The sequence below is a fragment of the Carcharodon carcharias genome, chromosome 3, assembly GCF_017639515.1.
Source record: "Carcharodon carcharias isolate sCarCar2 chromosome 3, sCarCar2.pri, whole genome shotgun sequence".
Lineage (NCBI taxonomy): Eukaryota > Metazoa > Chordata > Chondrichthyes > Lamniformes > Lamnidae > Carcharodon > Carcharodon carcharias.
This window is the reverse complement of record NC_054469.1, coordinates 175062340-175075294: the sequence shown is the minus strand read 5'-3', so window position 1 is coordinate 175075294 and position 12955 is coordinate 175062340. Positions and strand designations below refer to the sequence as shown.

General features: G+C 40.5%; 1 protein-coding gene across 1 annotated transcript in view; it reads right to left on the bottom strand.

Annotated features, from left to right (window-relative positions):
- Positions 1-5498: 5498 nt before the first annotated feature.
- The window catches only part of elovl2 (ELOVL fatty acid elongase 2), a 61274-nt gene continuing 53817 nt past the window's right edge, over positions 5499-12955 (bottom strand). Inside the window, exons 6-7 of the mRNA XM_041184000.1 lie at positions 8115-8249; positions 5499-5618 (exon numbers count right to left, since the gene is read on the bottom strand). Coding sequence (XP_041039934.1) covers positions 5499-5618; positions 8115-8249 — 255 coding nt within the window. The remainder of the gene's footprint in view (positions 5619-8114; positions 8250-12955) is intronic.

Here is a 12955-nt window from a genome sequence, read left to right as displayed (position 1 = left end):
AAAGGGAGCATCACAAATCCATCATGCCACTTGAGAACAACTTGCACCAATGCTTAGAAAAAAGTGTTTGTCAAGGATGTGCAGTTTTTCTCCTTTATCTTGTATTAGTTCTGAACAGCTACAACCAATAGCACACTATTGATATAAATAACTGAACTGAGATTTCTTTCCTACTACAGAAAGATTGAGAGGGCTCGATTTAGATATTTAATATCTGCGTAATGAAGGGCATTGGTAATTTTCTTGAGTATCAAAAAAATTTTAATCACAGAATGTGACTACAAAATTAGTAACCACTTTCTCTTGCAAAGGAGAGTTGGCACATGTAATTGTGCTGTGTCAATTAACCTTTCTGATAAACTGTGTGGACAGAGATTGTCAATGATAAGAATAAATACAGATGATCAAATACTATGTGAAGCATGCTGCTGAGAATATAGATAACTGGCTTGTGGATTGCAGATGGTCATAGCTGATAGGTTGGGTTAAATGTTGGAAAAATCAAACAACTGCTATAAGGAACATAAGGAATGTCATGGGCTGAACAGATGGAAGGGTCAAAAAGGCAACAGGTCCATCAATGAAAACTGCTCCATTGGAAACGAAGGCAAGGGAGGTCATCACCGACTATAATAAACAGTTGGAGAGGTGGATGGAACACCACCTTGAGCTGTACTCTTAGGAGAACATGGTCAGTGAGGAAGCTCTGGACGCCTTCAAAAGCTGACTGTCATGGAAGAGCTGGATGTTGAATGCATAATGGTGGAGCTTAGCAAAGTTATTGGCTCCCTTGCCATGGGCAAAGCTACAGGCGCTGATGCTATACTGCCTGAACTCATCAAGCACATGAAACACGCACTCCTGTAGAACCTGCACAAACTTCTCTGTCCCTGCTGCAGGAAGGGGGCAGTGCCCCAGGCTATGCATGATGCCAAGACTGAGATCCTGAACAAGGTTGACCACAGTCAATACAATAACAATCGAAGCATTTTCCTGCTGTGCATCGCAGGGAAAGTATTTTCCTATATTTCCCATGTTCGACTGCAGATCTTGGCTGAATGTGATTGTCCTGAATCCCAGTGTGGTTTCAGAACTGGAAAATCTACGATTGACATGATCTGCTCAAGCTGCAAGAAAAGTTCTGTGAACAAAGGAGACCAACATATATTGCCTTCATTGATCTCACCAAGATATTCGACTATGTAAACAGAGGTGGTCTATCTAAGCTGCAGGAGAAAATCGGAAGCCCATTGAAACTGCTCAGTGTGATATCTCTCCATGTCAACATGATGCAGACATGATGGGCCAAATGGCCGCCTCCAATAACACTTCTGTGATTGTGTGAAGGTTGGCTATAACGGCAACATTGGAACAATTTGAGATCCGCAGTGGATCAAACAGGGTTGTGTTCTGGCACTGGCACTTTTTGGCATATTCTTCTCTCTGCTGCTGTCATATGCCTTCCATTCATCTAATTATAGGGTGTCTACCTGCATTCCAGAACTGATGGAAAGCTGTTCAGCCTTGCTTGCCTAAGATCCAATGCAATGGTCTGCCAAGTCCACATCAGAGAGTTGCTTTACTCTGACGATGCTGCGCTCGAGCATTCCATACTGAGGAACAACTGCAGCGATAAACGGACAGAATCTCTCATGCCTGTGAAGAGTGGTGTGTCCAACAGCATCAGGAAGACAAAAGTTATGGTCCAGTTATGTCCAAGCTGAGTGAGAAAGTGTGGAACATAAGCAACCTGATTGAGAACATCAAACTGCGAGTCTACCAAGCCTGCATCCTGGGTGCACTCCTCCTTTGACGACATTGACCTACCCTCCATCATAAGGTCAGAAGTGGGGATGTTCACTGATGCTTGCACAATGTTCAGCACCATTCACAACTCCTCAGATACTGAAGCTGTCCATGGACATTTGCAGCAAGACCTGGACAATATCCAGGCTTGGGTCGACAAGTGGCAAGTAACATTCGCGCTACATGAGTGTCAGGCAATGACCATCTCCAACAAGAGAGAATCCAACCATCTGCCCTTGACATTCAATGACATTACAATTGCTGAATCCCCCACTATCAACATCCTGGGGGTTACCATTGACCAGAAACTGAACCAGACTAGCCATATAAATACAGTGGCTCCAACAGCTGGTCAGAGGCTGGGAATTCTGTGGAGCGTACCTCACCACCTGACTCCCCAAAGCCTGTCCATCTACAAGGCACAAGTCAGGATTGTGATGGCATACTCCCCACTTGCCTGGATGAGTGAAGCTCCCACAACACTCGAGAAGCTGGGCGCTATCCAGGACAAAGCAGCTTGCTTGATTGGCACCCCATCCACAAACATTCATTCCTTCCACCACTGATGCACAGTGGCAGCAGCATGTACCATGTACAAGATGTACTGCAGCAACTCACCAAGGCTCCTTTGACAGCACCTTCCAAACCCTTGACCTCTACCACCTAAAAGGACAAGGGCATCAGGCACATGGGAACCTGGAAGTTCCCCTGCAAGTCACTCACCATCCTGATTTGGAAATATATCGCCGTTCCTTCACTGTCATTGGGTCAAAATTCTGGAGCTCCCTCCCTAACAGCACTGTGTGTGTACCTAAACTGATGGACTGCAGCAGTTCAAGAAGGTGACTCACTACCACCTTCTCAAGGGCAATTAGGGATGGGCAATAAAAATGCTGGCCTAGCCAGCAACGGCCACATCCCATGAATGGAATTTATAAAAACATATGCTGCGCAGGAGAAAAGGCTAAAGTTTCCATCTTTGCTGTCTCAGATGTATCCTCAGGATCTCTTGGCAGGATAGGGTCACCAACGTAGAGGTGCTGAAGTGTGCTACTTTCATCAGCATACACTCATCACCAAGCCAATGACATCTATGCTGGCTCAGCCATGACCATCGGATGGATGACGACCGTATATCCAAAGTCATTCTGTACGGACTGGGTCACGACCTCCTGAGCATCCGTTCCCCACAATAAGGATATCTGCAAACAAGCTATGAAGATGGTGGATATTGTCACTGACAGTGGCTGACAGCCGTGACCTCTGAAAGCTAACCGTTTGTTTGGAAGGGCATTGGAAAAGATGAGCAGGAACAAAAACTCATTTGGCTGAGAAGGCAACCCACAGAAAACAGAGCCCAGTGAATCGTGCACCTTCTCAGCCAACTGTCTTCCTGTGCAGCAAATGCAGCAGAGACTACCATGCCAGAGTGGGGCTCCTGAGGCCCACCAGGAAATGTTTAACACAGAGTTGGTCACCATGGCACAAACCATCATCTTGTGAGACAGAAGGCTGCTACAGGACAAGGATTTCCAAAAAGCACTTAAAATGCCACATAGGAGACATCTCAGCAAAATTAGAGCATCATGGATACGAAGTTAGCTGAGTGACAGGAAATGGGAAATAATGGTGAATGGCTACTTTTGGAGGAAGCTATATATTGAGGTTCCCCAGGAGTCTGGTAGGACTACTGCTTTTCTGGGAACACATTAATGTCCTAGACTTGGGTGTATAAGGCAAAATTTCAAAATCACTAACACTTGCTGCCAACTGGAAAGACATCAGAAACAGTTGTGCATGTGGCTCGGCCTACTCTGTGGCCAGTCAGCAGCAGGAGCATCAGTGTTATGCAAATCCCAATTTCTGCACAGTCTAGCAAGGTCATTTGATAGTTCATGGGGCTCTTAATTCCAGAGTCAATGGCCCAAATCTTCCAAAGTCCAGAGTAGTGAAATCTGGACTTAAGTCAGTAGTGTATGTCGGCACCCTGTGGAAGTCCTGGACACACATGTGCTGTAATTGCACAGGAGTTTAAACTTCCATTGGGCTGAATTGTGCTGCCCTGGACCCTCCGCAAATGTCTTCTGACAGTGGGCTCAGGTCGGAGACTAGGGCCAAATAAGTGGGACTTATCTGAATATTTATCCTAGAAATCTTATTCTGTTTGATAACTGGTCTAACTCTGAGATTAACCAACATAACTGAACTGATCACAACCAACTGCCCACCCAACCCAACCCCCACCAGACTTTCTGACTGCCCACCCAACCTGACTATCCATTCACTAACCTGTACTTATTAAAAGAGTTGAGATCTTTAAAAACTTACTTGAACATAGCAGCTAGTGCTGGAAGATAAAGGGGCTGTGTTCTTTCATTCCTTTGACTCCTTAGTGCTCACTGGGCTTACCCTGGAGAGGCTGCACTGATCCATTTCAGCTTCAGTTGGGATTAGAAGACTTGGCTGAAAATAGGAGTTCCATTTGAGTGCAAAAAACTTGGCAGGCAGTAGGAATGTGTCCAGCATTGCTGCTGACTGAAAGATCTGGGCCATTGTCCCCAGCCCCACAGTAAGTATTGTGAACTGTGAGGAGGATAGAGTGAAATTTCAAGAGGACATAGGTTGGCAGAATAAGCAGATAAATGATGGAGTTGAGAGTTATTGTGGCACAGTGTAATGATCCCAGCTGATGTTACTACTGGACAAGCCAGATCCCAAGGTGGAACCAGGCTTGATAGATCCTAACTTTTATTTTTTGTTTAGATAGATACATGGAAAATGGTTACTGAACAGTCACCAGAATCAGCTAATGAACTTTTACAACAGGATTAAATATTTTTTTAAACAAGAAAATATGAACTATATTACAATACCTCTCCCACAACTATACCTTTACAGATATCTACAGATTCATAAGGATAACACAAGGTACAAAAGCTATCTTATACTCTCATGATCACAGCAGATACACAGTCCATGTAAACCAATAGATGACCTGTGATCAGGCACACCATACACTAAAACCAAGTGACAGATGCCACCCCAAACAGATGCTATGGATCGGTCCTCAAGTAGCCTTCCCCTTCTCCTTACTTTCACTTCCATAGAACAGGACTTTTTCCAGACTCCTTTGACTAGAAGGTCCTCTTGGGAGCCCCCTCTGTCTCACTTCTTGGCTCTGGGAACTTTCAGTGCTTATGGGAAATCTACTCTCTCTGCAGCTCCCTCTCCCAGTAGACTGCTGACAACTTGGTATCTCCCTTGAGATCCAGAACTCACTTGGCATTCACTGTTACTTTAACTTCAGAACAACTCATCTAAGATTCTTTCTTACTTTCCTCAGTAGTCTGTTAGTACATCAGCTTGAGACTTAAACTGCTCCCTTCACCTGAGAACAGAATGACCACCTGCATTCAAACTTCTTTCGGTTTGTGTGTTTGTGTGTGTGTGTGTGTGTGTGTTGGGGGCGCGGGGGTGGCTCTCATTGGAGTTTTTTTCTACCTTTTTTGTTTTGACTCCCCTTTAAGAGTCATAAAATCTAATTAAAATGCAGGACCTTTTAGAGTGAAACTAAAACTCAAATTCTCCCTTTCTTAACACACCAATACAGAAACACAAACTAAACTTAAAGATATACGTAATTCATAACACACACAAATTCACATATAACTTACTTAAACTATCTCTATTTCCTAACAACAGTCATTTGGTCCATACAGTGCCAGCTCTCTGTACAGCAATCCAATCCAATCAGCCTTATTTCCGCCCCCACCCTTTCCCCACAGCTCTGCAACTTTATTTCTCTTGCCTGTCTGATTTCACCCCCAATGTTTTAACTGTGACCTAATCAACGATTGCTTTAGGTTTAACATTACCCATTTTTGTCCTCCAGCTATTTATTAAACCTAAGATCACTTGTGCTGTTCTTACAGTTTGATCAAATTCATTTCCCTCTTTTAAAGTTATGAACCTTTGAGTCTCTATACTCATCATTTTCTTTTTAATTTTTAAAATTCATTTATGTATCCTCTATGTATTATTCCAAAATGCATCATCTCACATCTATCTGAATGAAATGTCATCCAACATCTACCTGCCAGTGTACATTCTGTCTTTCTAGTACTTACAACTTGCACTATCAACTGCATTTTTTATTTATGCCTCCCATAAATTTTGATATTGGGCCCAATTTTCACTCCAGATCAAGGATACCACTATTCACATCCCTCTAACTGGACAAAAACCTTTTAATCACACTTTGCTGCTTGTTAGCTAACTTCAATAATTCAAGAGCCCTGTTCTGTGAAAAAAAGGAAAAGCTTTTAGGTTCTATATAACGGGTTCATATTCAAAGTTATATTTACTTTGTATTCACATTTTGAATGCAAAAAATAGCTTAATTTTGTGAAAATTGTACTTGATACTTGTGAATCAATACCTAAATTAGAGGTGTGTTGTAAGGTTTTATTAGGCTTTTTAAAGGTTTATACAAACAACTCAATCAGTCGGTAGAGTACAAAGTCTACATTTACCTTGCAACAAATATACAAATAAAATTCAAATATTTTGATTAGCAAGTAGAAAGGTGGATTTGGAGAGGTGGAACAAGCCTTGAAATTGGAAGAAGTTTAAATAAAAATCTCAAATTTGAATCTTGCTGAAGGGATATTTCATCTCTACAATCCAGAAATAAGGCAGTTTCATAAACGTATTTACCTATGAAAATAATTGAGCATTTTTACTATAATTTGGTGAATACACTAAATATAAGGCAATTGTATCTGTTAGCAATTCTGTTCCAGGATGAGCCAAGTTCCTCTAAGATTCTGGACCTGTAACCTGATGCTGGGTCTGGAAATCAATCATTTAGATTTGTAGGTTATATCTGATTAGTACAATGACAACATTTATTTAAACTCAGGTAAAACATTAATTGAGCTAACAAGTACAAATTATGTCTTTCAAAATTTAGAATATATTGGTAATTGGTCTTTGAAACTGAAAACTTGGAAATTAGAGAAATTGCAATCTTTAAATTAAGAAGACAGACAGATAAAAATATAGTTTGCTATACTTGTGTTAAAGAAATTAGTCTGTCTTCTTGGATATGCTGCCATTAATGGTCTTTGCATAGCTATTGTAATAACCATTCTTTATCAGATCCGCTTTCCCAGCCTGTTGGGCTGTTTTTCTGTATGTCTGTAAAAGAAGTAGGAAGGAAATATTTTAGTTTTGACAGCTTTTAGAAACAAATCTCAATTATAACGTTGAATGCATGCTTTAAAATAGATTAAAAACCACTTCTGGCTGATCAGCAAATGGCTTGTCGATCACTTGTAGATTGTTTTACAGATTTCAATCCTTTGAATATGTGTGGCAATACCTGCCTATCCAGCTGAAACAGTTCTCCGAGTCATTGCGGTTTTAGTTGAAAAAGGGCCCTATGGTGTAAAACGTGAGTAAACCAATCCATCACACTAATGGATAGTAAGATGCATTTTTCCCCTGTGTTTTTGCTGAGATATCCTGCAAAGTTAAGATACACCCAAAAGGAGATTGGTGGTATGCTAATCTGATGGTGGTTTGAGGTGGGGAAGGGGTGGATGGTGGGCTGGACAGAGTAAAGAAAAAATAATCTTCAATATGCTATGGTCAGAGATCTAGGAAAATGTCTGCATGGATAATATATTCAAATCCTACTCTAGAACCTGAGATTATCTAAGCTAATACACAATACTGAAACAACACTGCATTATTTCAGGTGCCATTTCAGGATGAGACATTAGACAAAAGCATTATCTGTCTCCTCCTGATAAGTCTTCCTGATGTTCTGGTCAACATTATCCTCTCATCCAACACTATCAAAAATAGATTAGCTGGCCATACATGTCATGTTTGTCGGAATTTGCTGTGGGAAAAGAATTACTGCATTTGCTTACATAACATCAATAACTATAATTCATTGGCTGTGAAGTATTTTGGGATGTCTTGAGAAGGTGAAAGGTGCTATATATAATTCAAGGTCAAGCAGATACCACTGCTCGCAAGTGCAGGCTCAGAGTCCACTTTTACCCTGATACCCCTTCAGCCCTTTGTTTCTAAACCCTTACCGTACCCACCACTGATGGTAACCTGCCTGGCTTGTAGTCACTGAGTGTCATTACATATTTTATTCGAATGAGTAATGATGTTGCACTTAGAAGCATGGGGTGGGTGGTGTTGTGAGAATTAGAAGTAAATGCTAAAATTTATATTTACCCTTCCACAGGCAAGTATATATACTCTTATGGCAACACATTTTCACTTACCTTTTTGTAAAAGTTTATAAACAGGATGACCAGTGTGAGCATGTAGGAAGACTGGAACATCAAGCAGCCAAGTGGGAATCCACATGGTTTAACTGCTGCGCTGAGTGTGTGGATAATTGTAAGCACAAACTGTATCTGAAAGAAAAAAACAAAAGGCATAATTTAAATGAAGAAAATAGAACATTGTAAAGGGATTTGTCAGGGTTACGTCATGTCTGATGAACTTGATTTTTGAAATTTTTGAAGAAACAACTGAAGGTAGCGACAGGGGAATTCAATGGATATTGGCATTTGATAAAGTTCCTCATGAGAGACTGTTAACTAAAGTTGAAGTCATGGAATTGAAGGGAAATTATTCACCTGGTTAGGAAATTGGCTGAGTGGCAGGAGACAGTAAGGATACTGTGACAAGGATATGTGTTGGGGCTCAACAGTTCACCATATTCATTAATGACTTAGTTGATAGGATAGAAAGTCACATATCTAAATTTGCTGATGACACACAGGTGTCAATATAAGTACCATAAATAAAGCATGAAATTACAAAGAGATATTCATAGATTAATGTAGTATAAGGGTCTGGCACATATAGGGTTAATGTGGGACTGAGTACATACCGTCCACACAGTGATGTAAGAAGGCACATTGTTCAAACCCAGGGGTCAGTGTGATATTGAGCAGAGATGTGTATAGACCTAAACATGGGAACAGCTCCTGGCTTTTACCTTTTACTGTACATGTGTAAATAGTTCTAGTAGTTAATAGACTTACAGTTAACCTACAGAGACTTCTTTAAGACATACTGATCTGTAAGAAACACACTCCCATCATGGTGGCAGTGGTGGGATAAAAACCCAAAACTTTGTTTAAAAATTAAAGGCAAACCGAAATGCTGGAAGACTGAGGAAAAAAAAAACCAAAGAATTCTGACTCGAAAAAAAGTTTCTAAAGAAACAGACTCGGAGTGAAAATTGCCAGAAAAAGCTCCAGAGAAAGGCCTGGGAAGCTGAAGGCAGAGATTTAAAATTCCTTACTGCAGCAGAAGAATCCATTGAATCTCCAGTGGAAGTCCAGCAGTTACAGCCTGCAAGGGTGAGCTAAATCTTTTAAAATTCCAGGCTGCAGCAAGTCCTGCGATATCTTTAAAGTATTTAATGTTAAAAGTACAGTTAGAAAGAAACCCGTCGCTAAAATCCAATCCCCGAGTTGGAGTCTGAAAATTTGGCATCCAACTGAGGGGAAAGGAAGAGAGGAAATTAGTTAAATATTTCGGGAATATTGCAACAGCCTAGCTCAGTTTAAAAAAAAAAACCAGCAGATGCTCTAATTCAACTGACTCAAGAATCTGAAAAGTAAAGCACTGAAAAAGCGCAGGCAGCCATTGTTAATTTTCTTTTCTCGAGCGCCATTACCATTGTGCAGAGCCCACAAAAACTGGAATGTATGGGAAATCCCTTTGTCTCCAAGTAAACAGTGAAATCCATAAACAGTTTTAAAAACTGAAGGCAAAGCAAAAAAAAAATCACTTTTATATTGCATTCAAAAGCTCCAAAGAGCAAATTGCTGGCCAAAAACTATTAGTCTGAAGGTTCTTCAGAGAGAATAAGTAAGAGCAAAGGCCTGTTTAGCAGAATGGGACCCCAACAAAACCTGACAATCACGGGAAGAAGAGCAGAGAGAAAACAATTATTGCACAGCCATTCTTAAAAGGGGAACAATATTTAAAGCTGTAACTGCAAAAAAAAAATTAAATGACCATGGATTAAAATTTAAACTTAGCAGATCAGTTTGAACTTATCCAAGGGCCAAACCCAATGGGAAATGTGGCATCCTTGAGAAGGGAATTTTTTAATTACTGGAGTACATAAAGTCTCAGTCAAAAAATAAATATATCATAAGCAGTCCATATTAATACCTTGCTTCCCTGGTTTGGTGAACTTGCAGCTAAAATAATAATGTTGATGAAGTATTAACAGCCTTTGATGAATATTTTAATCTTTAAGTTGAGTGTGCAGAGCTTAGAAAGAGGCATAGAAAACCCCAGAAAAGCAATGAAAGGAAAAAGACAATATCTGAACAAACCACACAAGAGCACCAGAGAGGCAAGGAACTTCAGGAACGTCCCAAAGGACTTTTGAGAGACCCCAATATTTTTCCAGAACTCTACCAGCATCTGTCAGTGAACAAAAAGGACAAAGCCCTGCAGCAGGCAGAGGAAGGGAAAGCAGATGTAAATTCAGAAAATGTTCATAACAAAGCTGAACTGAAAGATTTGAAGCACAAGATTCAAGCTGAGTATATACATTTGAAAATGCACGATAAACTTAAAGCCTTCAATGAACCAAATTGTTCAAGATCTGAACAAACAAATTTCTGAACTGTTACGAAGGTACCAGGAGGAAATAACGACCCTCAATTCCATGGTTGGCAAGTCAAAGAGGAAAACTCAACCAGATTTACAGCCAGGTACAACAACAGGCAGAAAAGGCATTAAAAGAAATTGTGGCCTTGAACTCTAAAGAACTAATATATGCCCCTAGAAAAACACAAGGAGTTAAAAAGACATTGTATGCTACTTCAAAAAAAGCAGCATTGGGGCTATCAGTAATTACAAAGCTATACACTGAAATGCAGAGTGAGAAGACGAGGGCTGAACAAGAAAATAAACAGTTGAAAGTACAGCCTGCCGCGTACGTACTTTGGCAACATAAGCCATGTTGTCAATGAATAATCCTTGTCTCCCTTTTGTTTTCCATGGTAGGCTGAAATAGAGCTGGCACAGAGGAATCCTGTGGAGTAAACGCATCATGTTTATGACTAGGATACCAGGCATTGATCCGCACGATAAGTTGCTTGTGGTCACACACCAGCTGCACAATGAGAGAGTGAAATTCCATGTGTTTCAGGTACGTGGAAGAGTTGACGAGGCACAGGCAAAACTATGTATGTGCAGTCAGTGGCACTCTGCACCATGGGGAAGCCTGCAAACCTTGTAAATTTTGTACCCATTTTGCCTGCTTGCCTCTGGCAAGAGGAGATGGTATGAAGCTGTGTCTTTATGGATCCTCAATGACCTTTTTTATGCAGCAGGGCACCACAAACTGAGAAATGTTGCTTATATATCCGGTAGCAGCTTGGAAGGAGCCAAATGCATAAAGGTTCAGAGCCACAGTCACACGCAATATGGGTCTTTGCCCTGCTCTGAGTTTGGAGTTGAAGCAACTGGCAGATTTCTTTAGTAAAGTGCAGATGTCTCAAGCATTGGTCATTACTGATACTCAGGTATGTGAATTTCTCTCCAACTGACCTCTATGGATATGGCCTTCTACTGAGAACCTTTCTCCTTCTCCCCATCCTTTTCCCTCTTCCCCCTCTTCCCTCTTCTAGCAGCTTGTACTGCTCTGCATGACCTCTGTTCCTTTAACCAGAAATACTCAATGCCAACTAGTAGATACATACCAGAAAGCAACTGGTCTGTGAAGAAAGCGTTATGTCTAAACAAAAAAGTACTTCACCAGCCACCTTCAACTAATTATAGAAAGAACCCATTGTGCATAGAATTGTAACAACCAGAAGAGAAAAAAGCAACTAGCTTGTAACTAGTTGATGATCCCATCAAATAGGGCACTGCTAGGGTCTTTTTAATGCTGTATGTAGCTATGCAAGGCTGAAGTGTATGTTGGCTAGAGCATGGAGCTCCAGAATAGCGGGGCTGGCAACAGATCATCTGATCTGATGTCCTGCTCCACAAGTTGTCAGTGCATGCCTGGAAGGACCTTCATAAAAATGCTGCCAGTGCATTCCCATTGGAAGTGTGAATGTACCACCGATGCCTTTCTTGGCCTTCAAGGGATCTCGTAGCACCCAAAAAACAGGAGCTACACAGCCCAATTTTAACCCAATGACTTCAGCCATTAATTAGAAGAAATTTCTGTTCAGGAGTGGATATGAGATAAGCAGTATTATAACACAGTGGAGGGGTCAAGAGAAGTAGTTAACTGTCCCAGCAAACAACTTCCTAAATTTGGAACACCTATCAGAGAGTCAGATAGAGATTAATATGTCTGACATGATTTTCTGACCGCTAATATGAAAGTAAAATTAATTGATGGAAGAATCATGCAGGCAGACTGATCTCTGCACCTACTTTCATTTAATTATAATATTTAAATCATAAATTCTACCCAACAATGTACTAAATCATTCTCAGAAGAAACTCAGTTAATCATGTCTGTTTCATGTACCTGCCTTGATTATATCACCTAGTAACTCACTGAGAAATGTTAAATGTAAAGATTTATTGTGCTAATGCAAAGTAATCTGCCACTCTCCAAAAATTTGAATCCCTCTTCATAAGTTTTAGAATGCATAGGTTAACAAAGGGAAATCCATTAAAGTGCCAAAGTTTAATATTTGAAGGATACAAATCTCTCTCTTCACATCTAGATGCCTGCAAAATGCACATACTTTTCAATACTCTGAGAAAATGCAATCGTTTTAGTATTTTTGTCAATTACTGAAAAAAGATACCTTTCAAAGCTTTTTGTCTTGCAATTAATGGCCAAACTTTGTTTAAATTCAAACCAGGCAGATTGACTCTGGTCAAGTCATTACCCTGGGGAATAAACCACAGAATGGCTGTTGTGCCAGTTTCAACTAAACAAAATAGGCAATGTTCTTTCTGTCAGCAAAGAACAGGGCCTTGTATATCAATATATGTAGTTCATAGCACACATAAACGCACCACGCTGTGAGCCCATCCGTTAATCTTAAATTGCTTGTCAGCGAAATTCTTAGTGCACTCTGGACAATGTTTGCTAAACAATCCTACCATTGTCACA